A 21142-nucleotide genomic window follows, 5' to 3' on the forward strand; every position below is an offset into this window, starting at 1 on the left:
GCAATATATATATCATATATAAATATATATATATATATATATATATTGCCGAGTGTTGACCACTGCCTCATGGAAAAGTCCTCTGGGGGGGGGGGTCCTCCTTTCCAGCAATGCAGCCCAGAATGGGGACACAAGTGGAAGTTTCTCTACATATAAATGAACATGAAAATCATGGACTGACTAGAAGGAAAATATAAATTGAAAGAATCATATTAAGCTCCCCCGCCTTGATAAAATAGTCCTGTTTCAGGGAGAAAAATGTCTTAAGGTTCACGAATTGGTCAGCAGAAAGGGGGCATGACACACAGTGGTCTCTCCCCCAGGGCCCTGGTCCACATCAGTGATGGTCTCTGGGTATGTTCATCCCTCCTTTGCTTGATTTGTTCAGAATACAAGGCAAAAATGGACTGAAAAGCTCTCCAGGCCTCTCCTCTGGGGAAGGCATAATAAAATACTATAAAGACAAAAAGCCACCAAGCTGGCTTTCAACACAGAACTATTGATCTGGTATTTTTATTAACAGCCATGAAGTACTCTCTAATTTTTTTTATTGCATCCTAAGATTCGTACAGATTTAAACTTTCATTTTACAAGGTTTTATAAGGTTTATTGGAGGGTACAAAGCAGTCTATCAAAATCACACACACACAGAGAGCATGTTTTTATATACATATTGACCGTCTGTGTATACCTTCTTCCAGAATGTTTCTGTTTATTTGTTCTTCTTATTTTTGGATGAAGTTGTTTGTTAGGGTTTTGCTGTTGTTAAGTTTTACTAATGCTTTACATATATTGGATATTAACCCTGTGTCAGATGAATGGCGGAAAAATATTTTCTCCTAGTCTATGAAGTATAAAAGGCCCTCCCGTTGATCATCGATTTGCTCGAGCGGGCCCAGTAACGTCTCCATTGGAGACTTTGTTGTTACTGTGTTTGGCATATGGAATACGTCACGGGGAGCTTGCCAGGCTCTGCCGTGCGGGCGAGATACTCTCGGTAGCTTGCCGGGCTCTCTGAGAGGGGCGGAGGAATCGAACTCAGGTTGGCCATGTTGGCTGTGTGCAAGGCAAACGCCCTACCGCTGTGCTATCACTCCAGCCCTGTGAAGTATAAAAAAGCAAAACAAAACAAAAACAGTCTATCAAGAGGCACATTGTGAAAAATGCACCTGGAACAGTACTCCTATGTGGTCAACACCATGCCTAGTTATTCGGCTTTGCCACTTAGCAATTATTCTAATCAATTATTTGAAGATTTTTATAGTTGCACTATTTTGCACTTAAAGCCCACGCTCACACTGGACACCCCCTTTCTGTGAAGCAAGATGGTTTATTTTTTTCAAGTTACCCTAATTTTGTTTCTTTTTTAAAAAAGTGTAAGCCTAGGGCTGGGGCGATAGCACAGCGGGTAGGGCGTTTGCCTTGCTCACAGCCGACCCGGGTTCGATTCCCAGCATCCTGTATGGTTGGTCCCCTGAACACAGCCAGGAGTAATTCCCGAGTGAAGAGCCAGGAGGAACCCCTGTGCATCGCCTGGTGTGACCCAAAAAGAAAAAAAATGTAAGCCTACTTTTTAAAAATTTAAAACCTATCCAGGGATAGGTTTACTCATGCCAGGGTGCCCCAAATGAAAACTTGGTGCGGGGGCTGGCAGCATGGCTGGCAGCATGTGTCATTTTATGAAGCAAGATAGTTTTAATTTTAATTAAAAATTTTTTATTTTGGTTTATTTTCTGTCTTTTTTTTTGGTTTAGTTATTTAAGCCCTGACAGTGCTCAGGGCTTACTCCTGGTTCTGTGCTCTGGGATCACTCCTGGAGGGATTTGGGGGAACCTTATGGGATGCTGGAGACGGAACCTTGGTCAGCTGTGTGCACGGCAAGCATCTGCCCACTGCACCATCCCTTCAGTCCTCTGCCCCCTCTTCTTTATTTTATTTATTTATTTTATTTATTCATTTATTTATTTTTATTTATTTTTTATTAGTGAAACACCATGAGGTACAGTTATAGACTTAGAAATTTTTGTGCTTGGGTTTCAGTTATACAATGATCAAGTACCCATGCCTCCACGAGTGCCCATTCTCCACCACCACTAATCCCAGCATCCCTCCCACCCCCCCATCCCCCCTCCCACCCTGCCTCCGTGGCAGGGCATTCCCTTTTGTTCTCTTTCTCTCTCCTTTTGGGTGTTGTGGTTTGCAAGAGAGGCATTGAGTGGCAATCATGTTTGGTCTATAGTCTACTGTCAACATGCTTCTCCCATCCTGGGAGGATCCTCCCAACACCTTTATTTGGTGCTCCCTTCTCTCTCTGAGCTCCCTTTTCCCCTAGCACGTGTGGCTGGCCTCCAAGCCATGGAGTAAAATTCCTGGTACTAATCTCGGCCATTCTTGGGTGTTAGTCTCCCATTTTGTTGCTTTACGTTCCCCAGATGAATGCAATCTTTCTATTCTATCCCTCTCTTTCTGACTCATTTCGCTTAACATGATGCCCCCTCCTCTTTAACGTGAAGGACGAATGCAGGAATTTAACCTTGACAAGAGAGATCTGTTCTTCCCTTGGGGGAAAAGGAGAAGGGAACCTAGCTGCTCCACTTGCCCAAACGGAGGGTGGGTCAGCGATGGGACTGCTCCTAACTTTCATAAGCAGCTGAGAGCTGGCGTGGTTCTCTCCTCCTTCCGAGACGCTGCGTCTCCCACCTTCTTCAAGCTGGCTCTCTACACGGGACAGACATCCCAGGTCAAATGGAGTCCCTTAAATTTCTACATCCATAAAATTTGCTAAAAGCAAGCAGGTTATAGTTTTGCGAGGGTAAATTTTGTTACATGTGAACTTTATTCCGCTAGGGTTTGTTCCAACAACTCCCAGTTTGTTGAGATTTCATTTTTTAGGTACCTTGAAATATCAATTTTTCTTTTTAGCCGAATCACCAGGAGATACATAGTTACCAAGTTCTTCCTGTCTGGGTTTCAGTCACACAGTGTTCCACACACATGGGTGCCTTCACCTGTATTTCCCACCACCGGTGTCCCCAGTTTCCTTCCTGCCGACACCCCCAATCCCTGCCCAGCATGTCTGTCTGTCTGTCTGTCTGTCTCTCTCTCCTCCCTAAAAGTAGGTTTCTAAGTTTACTTCTTGTTGACTTCTTTTACCCAATCTGTCTAACGACTTGGCTATGCTCACGGATGGAGGGAATGCCAGACAGTGTCAAGGATCAAACTGAGGTGGGCCACATGCCCGCAAGTGCCTTAACCCCTGTAATACCCCCCTGGCTGGTGTCTGTCTTCTTCACACGAGCAGGCTTCAGGCTTGAAGGTGTTGGTGGGAAGTAGCACTTTAGTTAAACACTTTTTGTTGTCTGGGGGGACTACACCTGGCTGTGTTTGGGGCTACTCCTAGCCTAGTGCTCAGGGGTCACTCCCAGGGTTTTTGCGGTGGGGGGGGGGGACCATGCAGCGTCAGCAATCAAACCCAAGGACTCAAACATGCTGGGCAAGTGCTGTACCACTGTGTCACACCCCTTGGCCTAAAATAACTCTTTCTTTTTTTTTTCTTTTTGGGTCACACCCGGCAATGCACAGGGGTTCCTCCTGGCTCTGTGCTCAAGAATTACCCCTGGCGGTGCTCAGGGGACCATATGGGATGCTGGGAATCGAACCCAGGTTGGCCATGTGCAAGGCAAACGCCCTATCCACTGTGCTATTGCTCCAGCCCCTGACTTTGTTTTTTCATCGGTACTGTGTTGATGCCAGTCTCCTGGCTTCCTGTAATCTGAACCAGGCCGGGGGACTTGATTTAGAGGAACTTAGAAAATAACAGTGTGGGTGGTGCCTAGTTGACTTCTCAACGCGGAGCTGCAGGAGACTTCCCCCAAGTCAACACCCAGCCAATCGGCTGACTGCAGAGACGGGAAGTGAAGAGAGGGACCTCCGGCCACTGGGCCGATCGCGCTGGCATCCCCGGGAGTCAGGATGCTCGAGGGTGTTTGCCACACACCCGGTCAGGGCTGACACAGGCAGAACCCACCTGCCTCATGCTTTCTGGGGCACGCAGACGGCACCGAAGGGAGTTCTTCCAGAATTAATGTCCTCCTTCCACAGGAGATGCAAGTCCCCCGCATACAGAAAGCAACAAAAATAACAGACCCCACACACACACATACACACATCTGTTTTTTAATATATATATATTCTCTCTCTCTAGATAGACACAACTCTGGTAAACAGAAGAGATGCTGGTAACACTGAGAGAAAGGGGGGTGGTCCACAGACAGAGACCCCCCACTGACACACTCGGCTCTGGGACACGGGGACACAGGACGTACAAGACCGGAAGCAGCATGGAAAGCCATGGACGGAAGAGCTGTCCCAAGTCACAACCGCGACACATCTCTGGACAGGAGGGCTTGGGGCGAGGGGGGCTGTGCTTTGGGACCAACCTGTCACTGGGTCACCAGGAGCCACCCGGTCTGGGACCTGGCCCAATGTTGCCATGGTGACAGCCGGGCGAGGGGCCGTGTGCAGACTGCTTCCGTGAGAAGGGGAGCTAGGGTAGGGGAGAGGAGGGAGACCTGCATGGGGCGCGCTGCCTGGGCGCGGGCCACCCTGGTCAGCACATCCAGTGGGGTCGAAGGTGGGGTGCAGGAACAGCTGGAGGCGTGGGGCCCATGGAGGGAAGCCTCCCCAGCAGACGGGGTGAGGGGTGGGTTTTTCGCCCCCCTGGTTGGCTTGCAGCTGGAGGACTCATGGGAATGCTTCAAAGTGCTCCTCGGGTCTCAGCCCCTCTGGAAAACCCTGCCATGTCCGGGGAGGGCATTCCCTGCCCTCTCCCGCACCCTCGCGCCCCCACGCCTGGGCCTGCTTGGAACAGAGTTGGGGACCCAGCTCTCGGTGATGACAGCTGACCTGGTCTGTTGGCCGACTCCCGGTGGCTGGCGTGAGGATGGGAACGCGTGCAGACCCCATCAGCACCCTGGTGCCAGGGTCCTGCCCTGGGTGACCTGCCTTCCTCATCTTCACTGTCCCGGATGAATGAGGGCACTGAGGGGAGGTTCCCCGCTACCCCCACTGCATAAGTGACTCTCACCGACACACACCTCCCTGCCGCAGGTGTGCTTGGTTCCGGGGGTGCGGGTGGGGGGCAGGAGAGACCACACCTTCCGAGGTTCCGAGGAAGAGAGGCAGGGGGTGTTGGGGACAGTGTGTGTGTCGGGGGATCCCTGGACGGGCACACCAGACTCTGAGGCTCTCAGGCCCGGTCGCTTTCTGGCTTCCTTTGGCCCTGCTGGAGGCCCCATCCCTGGAAACAGGAGAAGTTTCTCCCGGGGTGGGCTGGAGCATAGGGGGACCTCCCAAGCCAGGAGAGAAGGACCCGGAATGCAGCGTGCCTTCTCTGATGGCTGGGAGGGGGAGGCGTTAAGGACACAGAGAGTGGGGGGAGGGAAATGCCACAGCACCCCTGCCCTGCTCCGAGCCAGCACCCTTCAACCGGGCCGATCTGCCGCCCTTTGTGAGGTCTAAGACAGTTTAAGTGCCACAACTGTGATGGGCAGAGGGGGCTCCCGGCACCTAGGGGGTGGGCTGCCAGGGGTGCTATCTGACATCCCACAACCCAGGCCCAACCCCATGTTACAACAGCACTGAGGACCCCGCCCAGACCCTCCCCCAGGTCCCAGCCTCCTTCTGGGACCGTCACTCCTCAAGCCCCTCTTAAGGCTGGAGCAGGCACCCAGGCCTCTCTCGGACAGCTGTCTCCCCCCAGAACGCCGCCGCCTCTCCACCTGGCTGGACCCACAGAACAGCTGGAGGGACAGAACGGAGGCGGTCATCCCGGGAACCACAAATCCAGAGGCTGCCCCCACAACGCTGTCCACCATCCCCCCACAACACCCACGAGGGTGACGATCTCGGGCTTGTGCAATCTTTGGTGAGACAGGAAAAAACGTAAGGCGGAAAGTGGCCCTTGGCGGGTGGCCAACAGTGGCGGGGGGGCGGCTGGCCTTGGCACAGAAGTCCACACGCGCGAACACACACCAGCACCCGGCGCCGGGGAGGCCCAGGAGGGAAAGTGCGGGGTGGGGCAGGTGGCAGGTGGCTGGCTGGGCCTCACTTGTTCTCGATGAGCGTCTGCACCTTGTACACGAGGTCCCGGGCCAGCTTCAGGACCTGTTTGGTGTTGTGTCGCTCGGCCATTTCTGAAAGAGCAGGAGGCAACATGGCATGAGGTCTTCGTGTCCCCCTAGCACGACCCCCATGCACAGGCCGGCTTGGGTCTGACTTCTCAAGGACACGCTGGGAGGCCCAACGCCACCCAATGGCATCTGGGTCCTTCTTTCTAAGGAAACGGAACCGCGGTTCGGCCAGACGCCAAGCCACACGCAGCTGGAAATGGCCACAGGCCTCGGGCAACCCTGCCTGGTCCCACCTGCACAGGGCTGCTCGCTCCAGCCCCCTCCCTGCTGGTGCCCTGGCGGGCACTGCCCCCAGGCGGACGCTAGTACCATTAAAGAATTTGATGATGTCGGTGAAATCCATGTTGTTCTCCAGGATGATGTCACGGTACACCTCCACCAGCGCCAGCGCGATGAACAGCACGTAGTGGGCGGACGAGACGTGTTTGGCTGCCCAGATGGTCTCCCAGACAGAAAAGACGTCATCATACACGAGTTCTGCCAGCAAGACACACGCATGCGGGTCACGGGGAGGGAATCAGACCCAGAGCACCCTGGGTTCTGTCTGGGGCAGCGGCCAGAGAGCCCAGGCAGGCAGGAGACCCAGACTCGGCCGTTTCTCTGACCACCAGGACCCCCAGACTCCCTCGACAGAACACGCGAAACACACCAGCTAGACTACAAATGTCCAGCTCTCACGGTCGGCAGGTGAAGACGGGAGCCTGGGCAGGGCTGACGGGTAGTGACCCGTCCCTGCCCTGCCTCTGGAACCCATCCCCACTCCCTTGGCACCCATGGGGGGTATCTCCTTCCAGATGCGAACAGGAAGAGCTGACGGCCGCCTCTGGGTCTGGTCCAAAAGCTCCGAGCAGGGCCTTCCCTGTCCTGGAAGGGCTGAATCCCAGCTCGTCACTTTCTTTTTTAAAAATTTATTTATTTATTTTTGCTTTTTGGGTCACACCTGGCAATACACAGGGGTTACTCCTGGCTCATGCACTCAGAAATTACTCCTGGCGGTGCTCGGGGGACCATATGGGATGCTGGGAATCGAACCTGGGTCAGGTGCGTGCAAGGCAAACGCCCTCCCCGCTGTGCTATCACTCTAGCCCCCCAGCTCGTCACTTCCTACTCTACCTCTCTGCGGCCTCTTTCTTTCCTCGTCCCTAAGTGGGTGATTCCCACAGCCGCAGGGAGGCTGAGGAGGCAACACCCAGGAATGGCTCCGCAGGGGCTGGCCCAGAGGCTGGATGGGGCCATTCTTAGCATCGCCCCCAACCTGCACCATCGCAAAGCCCTGTTAGCTTCTGTTTCTTGGGCCCCCGAGAAACAACCCCTGCGCTTCCGAGTTCTGGGTCTCTGATGTGTCTAGGAGAGGAAGGTGGGCCAGGTTAGGGCTCTCCCACTTCTGGCTCTGGGTTCCGTGGTTCTTGGCCCCCATTTCCTCCTCCACAAACGGGAAACACATCTGCACGGTGTCACTGGGAGATAAGCAGGGGACGGGAGCAGTAGAGCGGAAGCGGTTGCGTTTCCCGGCCCCACGGGCTCCAACGGCCAGAGCCTGGCCCGAGTCTCAGAACCGGGCACCGGTCAAAGGTCCGTACCTCGTTTAAAATCCAGCAGGAACCAGCGGTAGCAGAAGTAGAAGTGAGTGTAGTCCCCGTTCTGATGCATCAGCTCGAAGAGCTCCGAGTCGAGGATCTGCAGGAGGAAGGAAGGGGGTTGGGTGGGCATCTGCTTCCTGGAAAGAGCCACGGCAGAGGAGACCCCTCAGGAAGCAACGGTGGGTGTGTCCCCCCCCATGAGACACCATGCAACCCTGAGTGGGGGGGGGGGTTTCAAGGAAAACAAACAGGACCAGAATTTGTATTGAAAAATCAACCTGTCCACTCTGGGCTCAACGGGACTGGGAACGGAGACCCTCTGCCCATTTCCCCCTGTCTCTGGCGACTCAGCAGCCACACCCATAAGCCACCTCTGGTGGTGCCAGATAATCTTGTCATCAACCACCATCCAGATCACATGTCCTTCTCTCCCAGAAGGGAGCAACATGACACTCGCCATAACCATGCCGCTGGACCTCGTGCCAGGCTGTTTCACTCAGGGCGCCCCAGAGGGGCCCCAAAGGACCCAGCCCCGGGAGCCGAAAACCTCCAGAACTCAACTGCCGCCACGCTCAAGGCTGCTCTCCACACAGCTTGGGCTGAGCCTCACCCATGAGTGAACCTTTCTGTGGTCGTGCAACACTTCAAAGGACACTCCCAACCCATGCTCCAAGAGGACCGCACTGCATCTGATGGGATTCACAGTAGTAGGCAACCAATCTCAGGGAAATACATAGCACAGTGGGTAAGGCGTTTGCCTTGCACGTGGTCGACCCGGGTTTGATTCCTCCGCCCCTCTCGGAAAGCCCAGCAAGCTGCCGAGAGTATCTCGCCTGCATGGCAAAGCCTGGCAAGCTCCCCATGACGTATTTGATATGCCAAACACAGTAACAACAAGTCTCACAATTTGTTGTGAGACGTTACTGGTGCCTGCTTGAGCAAATCAACGAACAATGGGAAGACAGTGCTACATACACATATATATATATGTATAGATTATATATATATTTACAGATATATATATAAAAGCACACAAGGCTCAATCTTTAACAACATGTTAGTGGTATCTTATAGAAGGTCTTAATGGCCCCTATCAAAATAGAACAATCTTTACACTCTTTCCTCTAAGGATATTTTTTGTGGCATTTTCAGCGATTTTTCATAATAATACAAAATACATTATTTCGGTTCTGCTTTGGGACAGGGATTGGGGTTTGGGATGGAAACATCTGAAACAGGGTGGTGGGAAGGTGTCGTGGTGGTGGAATTTGTGTTTGAATATCAAATGTAGTCAAATATTGTAAAATACCTTATAAAAATTTTAAAAAAAGAAAATCAACATCTCCTGACTGAAGCCAGCAATTTCTCCAAAGAAGCAAGGCTAATGGCCAAAGGCGAGAGGTGCTCCTTATTTGTCGGGCACAGCCAAGCACGCCACGTCATACCCACTGGAAGGACTGTCACGAACGTAATGCAAAGTGACGTGTCCGTGAGGAGTTCGAGAGAGCAGCGCCCCGTACCATGGAGGGAAACGTCAAGTGTGGTCACGGTGCCAATTCTTGGCACGTCCCAAGAGGAAGGAAAGCACGGGTGTCCAGGGAAACCAGGTCCAACGGTGTGCAAAGTAGCACTAGGCAGCGGAGAGCCCAGGGGGCTACTCGAGCACTGGTCTAAAAGTGTCCGTGCAATGATTACTCGATGACTAGAAGGAACGAGGTGGGATAGGGCTACAGGCCTGTCAGGGCCAGAGCATGAGCCTTGCATGGACAACGCCGCTGATTTGATCTCTGGCACAAGAGTGGGAAAAGAAACAAAACTGAAAGAAGGAATGAAGTTCTGACACGCGCTACAACACATGAGCGTGGAAAGCATGTCGAGTGAAGGAAGCCAGACACACGGGACATGTGGTGAGTCCTTCCTTTCACACGCCCAGGAGAGGCAAATAAATATGCAGAGGCTGAAAAGTGGACGAGGGCTGCCAGGGGGTGGATTGATAATGGTGTGGGGCTTCCTCCAGGAAATGCCCTGAAATTAGAGCCCAATGAGGGTTTCATAACCAAAAATTCTAAAAATCACCAAGTTCAACGTTCAAAAAAAGGCACATAAATGGGATCTCAGTAGTGACATGTGTATACAATACACCCCAATACGACTTTGAGGAAAAGAACCAAAACAGACAATTGTCATTGAAAGGGTGGGGGCCATGTCCTGTCCACAGTGGTCACCAGAGTATCTGGACGCAGGAAATGCTGAGTTGAAACTGAGCAAAGTTCAGCTCTTTGTTTCCATCTAAAAAAAACTCAGTCCAGAAGAGTGGAATCGAGCTGAATTGAGTTCAATCAACTTGGGCTGAGTTGAGCTGACCTGAATTGAGTTAAGGGGATTGAGTCCTGGGGTGAGTTAAACCAGGCTTGGCATATTAAGTTGATTACAAATCGTCTTGGGCCGGAGTGATAGCACAGCAGGTAGGGCATTTGCCTTACACACGGCCGACCCAGGTTCAATTCCTCCACCCCTCTCGGAGAGCCCGGCAAGCTACCGAGAGTATCTCGCCCACACGGCAAAGCCTGCCAAGCTCCCCGTGACGTATTCGATATGCCAAACACAGTAACAACAAAGTCTCACGATGGAGACGTTACTGGGCCCTCTCGAGCAAATCGATGAACCACGGGAGGACAGTGCTACAAATCCACTTAAGGAGCTGGAGTTTGTTAGACTATGGAAGAGGACAGGGACATACCTGGATTAGTGACCTCATGTTGGCAAAGTGCGTGTCCATGGCTCCTCCGTGGGGAAAGTTCTGGTTCATCCTCTTCATGAGTTCTGTGAAGCAGCTGAAAGCCAGTGCCTCTGGGGAAAGAGTGGGAGAAATGGGCAGGTGCCCAGTGCCAGGGTCCGAGGAGTTGGTGAAGAAGTACAGCCACGTGAGAGACCTGGGCAGTGAGGACCAGTGGTCTCCAGGGCTCTCTCCACCTTTAAATGAGTGAATAACTACCACGTTACCACTGTTGAAACAGCCTTTCTTTTAAGATGATAAATGCCCTTCCCTTTCATAAAACCTCCCTTCCTTCCTCCCTCCCTCCCTCCCTCCCTTCTGTTCTTTCTTCCCTTCCCTTCCTGCCTCCTTCCTTCCTTTCCTTTCTCCCTCCTCTTTTCCTCTCCTCCCTTCTTTCCTTTTCTTACTTTTGCACTCTTTTTAAAAGATTCTTTACAACACACCTGATAGCAGCCAGAACAATAATATAATGAGAACAATAATATAATGGATGGGATGTTTGCCTTGCACGCGGCCAACACTGGGTTTGATCCCTGGCATTCCATATGGCCCCTGAGCACCGCCAGGAGTAATTCCTGAGAGCAGAGCCAGGAGTAACCCCTGAGCATCGCCAGAGGCCCCCAAACAAACAACTAACAGTACTTATTCGCAACGTTTTTTAATTTTGATTTTCTAGGCCACATCTGGTGGTGTTCAGGGCTTACTCCTGGTTCTGAGCTCAGGGATCACTCCCAGTGGTGCTCGGGGACCATCTGGGATGCCACAGATCAAATCAGAGTCGGCTGTGTACAGGGCAAGTACCTTATTTACTGTCCTAACTCTTCAACCCACTTTTCTGTTTTTTAAAAATTCCTGTTTTGTGAAATGTTTAGTGATGGGGGTCACCAAGTTCAAACAGCGTATTTATATGCTACATGGGCTGGAGCAATAGCACAGCGGTAGGGCGTTTGCCTTGCAAGCTGCCGGTCTGGCTGAGCCCAGTTCGATTCCTCGCCCCTCTCGGAGAGCCCGGCAAGCTACCGAGAGTATTTCGCCCGCACGGCAAAGCCTGGCAAGCCACCCATGGCATATTCGATATGCCAAACACAGTAACAACAAGTCTCACAATGGAGACGTTACTGGGCCCGTTCGAGCAAATTGATGAACAATGGGAAGACAGTGCAGTGCTACAGTGCTATGAAAACAAAACAAAACAAAACGTCAAATAACTTTAGGAACTGTTGCCCAAAGAGTCAATTCCTCTACCATGTTAAGAAGGTTCTGAGAATTCAGGGGTAGAGGAATCTTCCTCATATTATTTAATCCACTGTTAGAGACAACAGTACAGGAGCTGGAGCGACAGCACAGTGGATAGGGCGTTTGCCTTGCACGCGGCCACCCCGGGTTCCATCCGTGACATCCCATATGGTCCCCTGAGCACCACCAGGAGTGATTCCTGAGTGCCAACCGGGAGTAACCCCTGAGCATCACTGGGTGTGACCCAAAAGCAAACAACAAAAAAGGAAAAAAGGAAGAAAATAGTTGAGAAATGTTTTATTTTTTTCTGAGAAGATTCATGCTAGGTAAGGTCTCCTGGGGCTGGAGTGACAGTAAGTGGGGAGGGCGCTTGCTGGCATGCAGCTGGCTGGGGTTCGATCCCGGGCATCCCATATGGTCCCATGGCACCACCAGGAGTAACTCCTGAGTGCAGAGCCGGAAGCAAGCCCTGGGCCCCCAAAGGTAAGTAAGTAAGTAAGCTGGGTGTGGCCCAACCAACCAGCCAACCAACCAAGCAACCACACAAAATGAAGGTTTCCCAAAGCACAGGAGAATCATTCATTTTTTCCCTTCTTTTATATCCTGGAACAGTTCAGATTCACAGCAGACTTGAGACCCCGGTTTCCATACACTTCATATATTTTTCCTGGCTCAGAGCGGCTGAGTGGAGTGTTGAGGCTCGGCCAGTAGGGAACGGGCCAACTTCCATTCTGCTGGGACCTGAATGTTTACCCCATATCCTGGTCTCCAGCGCCCTCGAACGAATCCCCCCGGGGATCCACAAAGTCAGGCCACCCCCTCCCATGCAGTGGGAAGGAAACTGCGCTCCGAGTGCTGGAACAGAGGCGGACTCACCATCGTCCAGTATGACCAGCAGTGGCGCCAGGAGGTCGCACATGCCCTGGACATAGCCGATGTCAAGGTGCTGCCAGATGTAACTGCGGGAGAGAGAGGCGGTGATGTGCCTTCCCGGGCCAGCCGCCTTCCCTCCACCCGCTGCTGTTCCCCACCCCTGACCACAGGACGGGTCTCTCGAACATTCCATGCCCGGTCGTCGGGATGACCCTCCAAAAGCCCACCTCATGGCCCACACCCGTGACAAAGGCACATTAAGAGACGTGTGAGTCATGTGGATTCTGAGGACACGTTGGCAGTAGCATTTCTTCTGGTGACTGACACTGGATGTGGAATTTGGATTTGGGTCTGGAAGGAGGGAATTTCCTCCCTCCCTCCCCCTCCCTTCTTTCTCTCCTTCCCTTCCTTCCTTCTCCCCTCCTCCCCTTCCTTCCTCTCTTTCTCTCTTTCTCTTTCTTTCTCCTTCCTTCCTTCCTTCCTTCCTTCCTTCCTTCCTTCCTTCCTTCCTTCCTTTCCTCTCCCTTTCTTTCCTCGCTCCCTTCCTTCCTTTCCTCCCTTTCTTCCCTCCCTCCCTCCCTCCCTTCCTTCCTTCCTTTCTTTTTCTTTCCTTTCCCCTTCCTTCCTTCCCTCCCTTCCTTCCTCCCTCCCTCCCAGACCCGCCCACCCCCGCCCCTGCTGTCCCCTTCCGGCACCTGCACATAATATTGCGAAGCTTCTCCAGGTTGGTGGGGGTGAAGTACCAGTAGTTGCGGTCACACCTCTGCACATCCTTCTCGATGCGATGCAGGTTCACTGTGTACAGGTCAAGCAACTCGGGCTAGGGGCCCCCAGGAGGGAAGGGAAGGAAAGAAAACGTCACCCCATGCCTTGTATGGCCAGAGGGTCTTTTCCTGCGGACCCTCCTGCCATCACCGAAAATACCCTTTACCTGGACCAGCGGGGGACTTTTTTTTTTTTGCTTTTTGGGTCACACCCGGCAATGCTCAGGGGTTCCTCCTGGCTCATGCACTCAGGAGTTACTCCTGGCGGTGCTCAGGGGACCCTATGGGATGCTGGGAATCGAACCTGGGTTGGCCACGTGCAAGGCAAACGCCTTCTCTGCTGTGCCATCACTCCAGCCCCAAACTGCCTTAACTTGAGGTCATCGTTTATGCCTGCTGGTAATTCAAATTGCTATTGCTGGGATGAAATCTCAAGGGACTTCTGGGTATGCCCCTGGGTGCTAAGGACAAGGAAAACCAGCCCTCCAAAGAGGATGTACCTTCTGGAGACTTTGAATAATGCAACAGATAAAGTTACGAGAAACAGGAGCTTGGGTTCCAAATGACAGGCCCCGAGAGGAAGGGGCGGGAGTGATGGGAGGACAGGCAAGGGGCCGGCCCTGCATGTAGCCAACCTGGGCTTGATCGCCGGCACCCTGGACAGCCCCCCAGGCTCTGCAGGCGTGATCCCCGAGAACAGAGCCAGGAGGAAGCCAGGCTGCCCTTCCCGTTGCTGCCCGCGGGGGCCCAGCTGGAAGGTGGGCAGCTCTGACCAGGTTTGCGGGAGACGGGCACGTGGGGCAGCGGGGACGGCCAATGTGCAAGGGGTGAGTGGCCCAGTTAGCGGACACCCTGCATCTGCCTGGAGCCTGCGAGGGTGCCTCGCCTTGCCCACCCTGCACCTAACCCCCTCGCGCCGCCCCCCCCAAAAAAAAACACAGTCTCTTCTCTGTCTTACCTACACTCAGCCCCCCACACAGTTAGTTGGTTAGTTCCAACCACTGACCAGTCTTCCTAACCCCATGGATATTAGTCTTCTACTGTGTGTGTGTGTGTGTGTGTGTGCGTGCGTGTGTGTGTCTGTATCTCACAAATGAATGCAGTCATTCTAAATCTGTTCCTCCCTTTCTGACTCAATTTCTGTCTCTGTCCTCCCGTTGTTCATCGATTTGCTCGAGCGGGCCCAGTAAACGTCTCCATTGTGAGACTTCTTGTTACTGTGTTTGGCATATGGAATACTCTCGGTAGCTTGCCAGGCTCTCCGAGAGGGGTGGAGGAATCAAACCCGGCTCAGCTGGGCTGGCTGCGCGCAAGGCAAACGCCCTACCACTGTGCTATCACTCCAGCCCTGCTATCACTCTGCTGGGAATGATCAGAGTGGACAAGAACTGAGGGTTAAGTAGGTGAGGGACAGAAACCAATCTCGTAATTATCTGGCTCTTTGCAGAAATCCAAAATCATTTGGATTTCTGAGACATTGCAGACATTATATGATTCTCATAACCAGCTATAGAAAACAAAGTATTTCACAATGCCTTTTCAGCAATTCTGATTGTTGGGGGGGGGGGGGAATTCTAAACAACAATGGTGCATCTTTTGTCGAAATAATGAATGTAATCAATGTAGAGAAGAATTAAGTGGAAATCATCTGCCTCACAGGCATTGGGAAGGGTGGGAGGGGGGGTATACTGGGGTTCTTGGTGGGGAAAAATGAGTACTGGTGAAGGGAAAGGTGTTTGATCATTGCATGACCAAGACTTAAACCTGAAAGCCTTGTAACTTTTCCCACAGTGATTCAATAAATAAATATAAAAAGAAAAAAAAATTAAAAAAATTAACATGGAAAAAAATAAAGTAGGTGAGGGATATTCTGGATGACCTTTCAGTATCAGTATTGCAAACCACAGTGCCCAAAAGGAGAGAGGGAGAGAGAAAGGAAGAGAGAGAAAGAGGGGGGGGGGGGGAGTCTGCTACAGAGGCAGGCAGGGGTGGGGGGAGGGAGGTGATGGGGACACTGGTGCTGGGTTGGGTGTTGGAATACTGTAGCACTGAAATCCAATCATGAACAGCTTTGCAAAAAGAAAATTAAATTTAAAAATAAATAAAGGCAAAAAAAATACTCGAGAAGCAAAGCATCACAGAAGACAGTGGGCTCCATCTCAACTGAGATGCCCGCCGTGCCGACGTGGCCGGGATGTTCCTGGCCATTTGTGCCGACATCGGGGCCCTCACCGTGAAGCCTGACAACCGCGGAGGAGAGGAGGAAGCTGAGAGACTGGGCAAGGCAGAAAGACTACGGGAGAGAAACCGAGGCGTCAGCCGGTCCTGGCTCCTGAGCTGTCACGCCCGGGTTCCCTCTTCTCTTCTTTCCCGGGGGTGGGGTGTGTGTGTGGGGGGGTTTCTGCCTGTTTCTGGGGTGCAGTGGAGGGGGAGGGACCCGCCGTCCACCAGGGGTCATTCTGGGTGGTGGCACTGGTGCCCGCAGGGGGACGGCTTACGGAGTACGTGACGCCGCTAGAGGACACGGGCGAGGTCTCAGTGAGGGCCGGGGGGGTGATGGCCAGCGCGGCCAGGGCCGGGAAGAGGCTCTCCATCTCGGGCTCCTCCGACAGGCTGTCCTCGCTGTCGCCGTGGCCCCGCCGCTCCGCCTCCTGGCCGCCCCAGCCCTCCTTCTCGGGCGGGGCCGCCACGTCCAGGCTCCCGGGGACGGACATGAACTCGTCCAGGCTCTCGTTGGCCAGGAGGTCGCTCTCGAGGCTGTCCTGCACGGTCAGCTGCTCGCGGGGGGCCTCGTCCCGGGACGTGGTGGCCTCGCTGCTCTGCCCGTCCTCCACGCTGCTGTCCGCCGGCCGGAGCGCCAGCACCACGTTGCGCTGGGCGTCCAGCACGCTGTCCTCGGTGCTCAGGCTGGGCTCCGAGTGCTCCGAGAGGCCGGACGAGAAGTTGTGGGAGGAGGGGTGGCCCGAGTCCGGCGAGCAGGGCCCGTTGGCCAGGCTCCCGTTGGGCAGCTTGGCCGGCTTCTCCTCCAGCCTGCCCTCGGCCTCCACCTGCTCCGCCTCGTCCACCGACTCGAACACCTGGAGGGCCACAGGGGTGCAAGGACACGCATGGGCCAGGCCATCCCCAGGTGCGGCAGCAGGGGACGGGTTCGAATGTGGAGCACGCACACGGGGAATAGCATGCGGTCAGTAGACTATGGCAGGACACGGCAGGACACATGTGCCCCTGGGTAAGAATACCACAGCTGTCTCGGGCCAGAGCAGAGGGCGTCTGCCTTGCACGTGGCCGACCCCGGCTCCATCCCCCGCACCCTGCAGGGTTCCCTGAGCACCGCCGGGAGCAGTTCCTGAGTGCAGGGCCAGGAGTGACCTCTGGGCATCACCAGACATCCCCCTCACTCACACACAGGAAAAGTGACCTCTAGGTATTGAAGTGCAGAGGCAGGGAACTGACTCGGAGAAAGACTGCTAGGAACCTGAAGGGAGAAAAGACTAATTTCTACCCATCAAAATGGTATAAAAACAATGTGTACCATGTAGCTGACGTGGTAAGGAGGGAGTTAATGAAATCCTCACTAGCGGGCCGGTTAGAGTGACTTTTCAAAAAGAAGTTAGATGTAGGGGCTGGAGAGATAGTACAGAGGGGAGGGCGTTCATCGGTTTGATCCCTGGCACCCCATGTGGTCTCCTGAGGGTCGCCAGGAGTGACCCCTGAGCACAGAGCCAGGAGTAAGCCCTGAGCACTGCTAGGTGTGACCCCAAATCAAGAGAGAGAGAGACAGAGAGAAAGAGATAGAGAAGAGAGAGAGAGAGAGAGAGAAGAGACTGAAAGAGAGAGGCAGAGACAGAGAAAAGAGAGAGAACAGAGACAGAGACAAAGACAGAGATATACATGTACAGGAACTACCAGAAGAAAAATCTCCAGAGAAGTTTTAAAGTTACCTGGGCCTTTCCTGCCCCTAGACCACAGACCAGGAAGGAGACGCCATATTCCCGGCCCACTTGGAGATTTGAATTTTTTCTCTGCATCGTTATACCACCAATTCGATGTGCTCTTTTATGTATTTCTCTTAAATTTTAAGTTGCTTTAAATCATACTAAAAATGACCTGCGTCGGCTGTCAAAACTAGAAAAGAAGATATATTGCGGGCAAGTGTGGTTTCTCCCCCGGCCCCTCTCCCCACACGCAGGTTCTCCTCTGGGTCAGCGTTAGGGTCACTTACAGCCCTTTGGCTCTGCACATTCATGAGCATGCGACTGGGTCCTCCTAGGACAAAAATGAGGCCACAGCGTGCCCACACTCTGTGCGCTGCTTACTCCTTTAAGAGTCGGTGAGATGAGATGCCCGGTGACGTTCCTTGTCACCGACAGAGCAGAGGCTTGTTGGACAACACACAGGACGGTCTTTATGGAGCTATTTTGTTTTGCTTTAGGTTTTTTTTTTTTTAAAGCTTTGGGGTCACATCCAGCAATGCTCAGTGGTTACTTCTGCCCTGTACTGAGGAATTCCTGGGGGGCGGGGGGAGGGCTTGGGGGACCATATGGGATGGCAGGGATTGCACCGGGGCTGGGCACACGCAGGGCAAGGGCCTCACCTGCTGTACTACGGCTTCAGCACCCCCATGTAGCTATTTTTTTTTTTGCTTTTTGGGTCACACCCGGCGATGCTCAGGGGTCACTCCTGGCTCATGCACTCAGGAATCACTCCTGGTGGTGCTCGGGGGACCATATGGGATGCTGGGAATCGAACCTGTATCGGCCATGTTGGCTGCGTGCAAGGCAAACACCCTACTCGCTGTGCTATCGCTCCAGCCCCCCCCCCCTTGTAGATATTTTAAAGGGTTGCTGGGTCTTTGACCTCATGTCGACACAATTGCGTACACAGAAAGGCTTAGGGAGGGGTCTGGAAGGGAACACGGCATGCTACTGCTAGGGAGGATCAGTGGGGATGAGGGAGAGTGGGAGCCCAGCTTGCTTGACGCTAGTCCGCAAAGCAAGGCACTCCCGGCCCGCGACTCTGGGGGGCGGGGGGCTGCTGGGAAGGGTCACCTGGGTGCTGCTGCTGGAATCACTCTGCAGGCGGACGTTCTGGCGGCCAGAACTGCAGCTCTGGGAGGACTGCAAGGAAGGGAGCGAGAGGGAAGCACGGGTGAGTCACCGCACGCAGCCAGGAAGTCTGCACTTGGACCCCCCGCTTTCTGCCTGCGAGTGCAGAGTCCTGCCCTGGGTGGTCTGTGCTGCAGACGCCTGCCTGAGGCTGCCGGCCATCTCAGAATGCCCCACACCGCCCTGCTCGGATTCACTTCCTAGGAGCAAACGAATTCAAACGGGTTCCTCATTAGCCCATGGGATGCCTTCTGCCCCGTAACTTCCGGTGAGTTCTGGGGCAGTCTGAGGCTCTGTGACCACATGACCTGTTGTTCTGGCCGACGGGATGCACTCACACCTCCCCGTGCCGGAGGCCGAAGCCAGCACGGCAGAGCTCAGCCAACCCAGACATACGAGAGAGAGCAGGAGGGACAGGCAGGCTGGACTCAGCCACCGAGAGCTCCAGGCTGCGCTGGCCCAGACTCAGGGGTCAGAAATAAATATATCCAGTCGGGAGCCACTGACTTCAGGGGCTTGTCTGTTGCACTATTGTGGCAACTGGTGCCGGTGTCAACTTTCGTCTGAGCTCTTGCATTGAGCTGCCGAACCCAGGCTCTGTGAGGACAGACGTTGCTGCACAGACGTCACTAGAACATTCTGGGCATTCTAGAACATTCCAGGCCATGCGGCACAGAGGAGGCATTTGAGGAGCACCTGCTGAATAATACTGAAGGTCGAGCACCGTGCTGGGTACTTTACATACACGATCTCATGTCAGCCACGGGCAACCCTTCTCCTGTACCCACTGACCGTTCCCATTCTACAGATGGGGAAATCAAGGCCCAGAAATGAAAATGCTGGCCTGAGGCCTGAGAGCTAGGAGAGACGGGGCCGGGCTTTGTGCTCAGATCTGTCCCAGGCCAAGGTCACCTTCCACCCGCAAGTGAGGGGTGAGACTGTTCCAAGGCCCAAGCCCTCCCCCCGACCCCCCCTAGGCGCGACCGTCACCGCCTCCCCCGCGGCCCGCCGTGTGTCACCTCGTTGCTGACGGTGGAGTCGCGGTGCATCATGCGGTGCAGGTGGCTGTCCAGGCTGGCCCCCGAGGAGCACTTGGCCAGGGCGGCCGCGTGTGACTCCCGCTCTCGCTGCCGCACGATGGCCTCGCAGCCCAGCCACTCGGACATGGTCTGCGCGTAGCAGGCGTGGATCTGCTCGTCCACCTGCCGGGCAGGGCGGGCTGGGTCTGAGGCGCTGGGACCCCCGTCCAGGACACGCCCTGCCCCACCGCCCCCCAGCGCTGGCGGGGTGAGGGCCCGTCTTTCCAGTCGGCACGGGCCACCGGAGACACGAGCGTGGGCGAGGCCGGATCTCCCAGTGGTCTTTTTCCTTCCCCCTTTCCCGCCTCCCTTCCTGGACATTCCAAGAGCTGCTGAGCTCCTGCAGGGGCCGCCGGGCTCTGTCCTGCGCCTTGGGACAGACCCGGGGTGGGGCGGGGGAGGGGAAGAGTCTTCCTCCCTTCTCCATGACGTCCTTCTCCCCTGGCTCAGTCACGCCTGCCCTCTCCCGTAGGACCTGCAGAGGAGCCCTCTGTGCTGGGCATCTGTGCTGGGCACAAGATGAGTGAAGGACGTGCAAACCGCTCTTCATCCCTCCGGCCGTTGCTCAGGACAGCCGCTGCAGGGGTCCATGTGCCCGGCACAGTGCGGCCAGGCACTGAGGCCAATCGCCCTGACCCTTCCATCATCTAGCCAGGGTCCGTGGGGACGGGGGGTGCAGGGGGGGAGGCTGAAGATTTCAAGTCTTCTTCCGGCAGGGTTTCAGCAGAGAGGAGGGGGAACTTGCCTTGGGCTACACAACCCGGCTAACACAGGCTCTGAGATTAGTACCAGGAATTTTACTCAATGACCTGGAGGCCAGCCACGCATGCTAGGGGAAAAGGGAGCTCAGAAAGAGAAGGGAGCACCAAGTAAAGGGTGTTGGGAGGATCCTCCCAGGATGGGAGAAGCATGCTGAAAGTAGACTATAGACCAAACAGGATTGCCACTCAAGGTCTCTCTTGCAGACCACAGCACCCAAACGGAGAGAGAGAGAACAAAAGGGAATGCCCTGCCACAGAGGCAGGGAGGGATGGGGGATGGGGGGTGGGAGGGATACTGGGATCCGTGGTGGTGGGAAATGGGCACTGGTGGAGGGATGGGTGTTTGATCATTGTATAACTGAAACCCAAGCACAAAAATGTGTAAGTCTGCAACTGTACCTCATGATGTCTCACTATTAAAATAAATAAATAATAAAATAAAATAAAATAAAGAAACAAAGGCTCTGAGCATGCACGCAGCTGGGCATTAATGAGGACAGACAACTGGGCACGGGGGCATTCCCGCAGGGAGACGCTAGGGCCACACTCTGCCACTGACTGAGGGCTCCCTCCCTCCCGCGGGTCTTCTGGAGACTCACGTGGACCACAATGGGATGTACATACAAACCTACAAGCGTGATCAAACGGTAGAGAACTGAACACACACACACACACACACACACACACGAAACAGAAGTCTGAATCAGACTGGTGCATTGGCAAAGCGTGATGAGAACGTACTATAGTTTTGCAAGAAGCGACCTTGCAAAACCACAG

The 21142-nt window shown here is 54.1% G+C and overlaps 1 protein-coding gene across 2 annotated transcripts in view; it reads right to left on the reverse strand.

Moving 5' to 3' along the window:
- Positions 1–6038: 6038 nt before the first annotated feature.
- SGSM1 (small G protein signaling modulator 1) overlaps positions 6039–21142 on the reverse strand; it is a 56351-nt gene continuing 41247 nt past the window's right edge. Inside the window, exons 17-25 of one of the 2 annotated variants that reach the window (XM_056114471.1) lie at positions 19545–19727; positions 18469–18537; positions 15919–16497; positions 13352–13476; positions 12660–12742; positions 10512–10621; positions 7772–7868; positions 6501–6668; positions 6039–6194 (exon numbers count right to left, since the gene is read on the reverse strand). In XM_056114471.1, coding sequence (XP_055970446.1) covers positions 6106–6194; positions 6501–6668; positions 7772–7868; positions 10512–10621; positions 12660–12742; positions 13352–13476; positions 15919–16497; positions 18469–18537; positions 19545–19727 — 1503 coding nt within the window. In that variant the 3' untranslated portion in view covers positions 6039–6105. The remainder of the gene's footprint in view (positions 6195–6500; positions 6669–7771; positions 7869–10511; positions 10622–12659; positions 12743–13351; positions 13477–15918; positions 16498–18468; positions 18538–19544; positions 19728–21142) is intronic. The other variant, XM_056114470.1, reaches the window with a different exon arrangement.

The sequence above is a fragment of the Sorex fumeus genome, unplaced genomic scaffold (genome assembly GCF_029834395.1).
Source record: "Sorex fumeus unplaced genomic scaffold, SorFum_2.1 ptg000025l, whole genome shotgun sequence".
NCBI classification, from domain to species: domain Eukaryota; kingdom Metazoa; phylum Chordata; class Mammalia; order Eulipotyphla; family Soricidae; genus Sorex; species Sorex fumeus.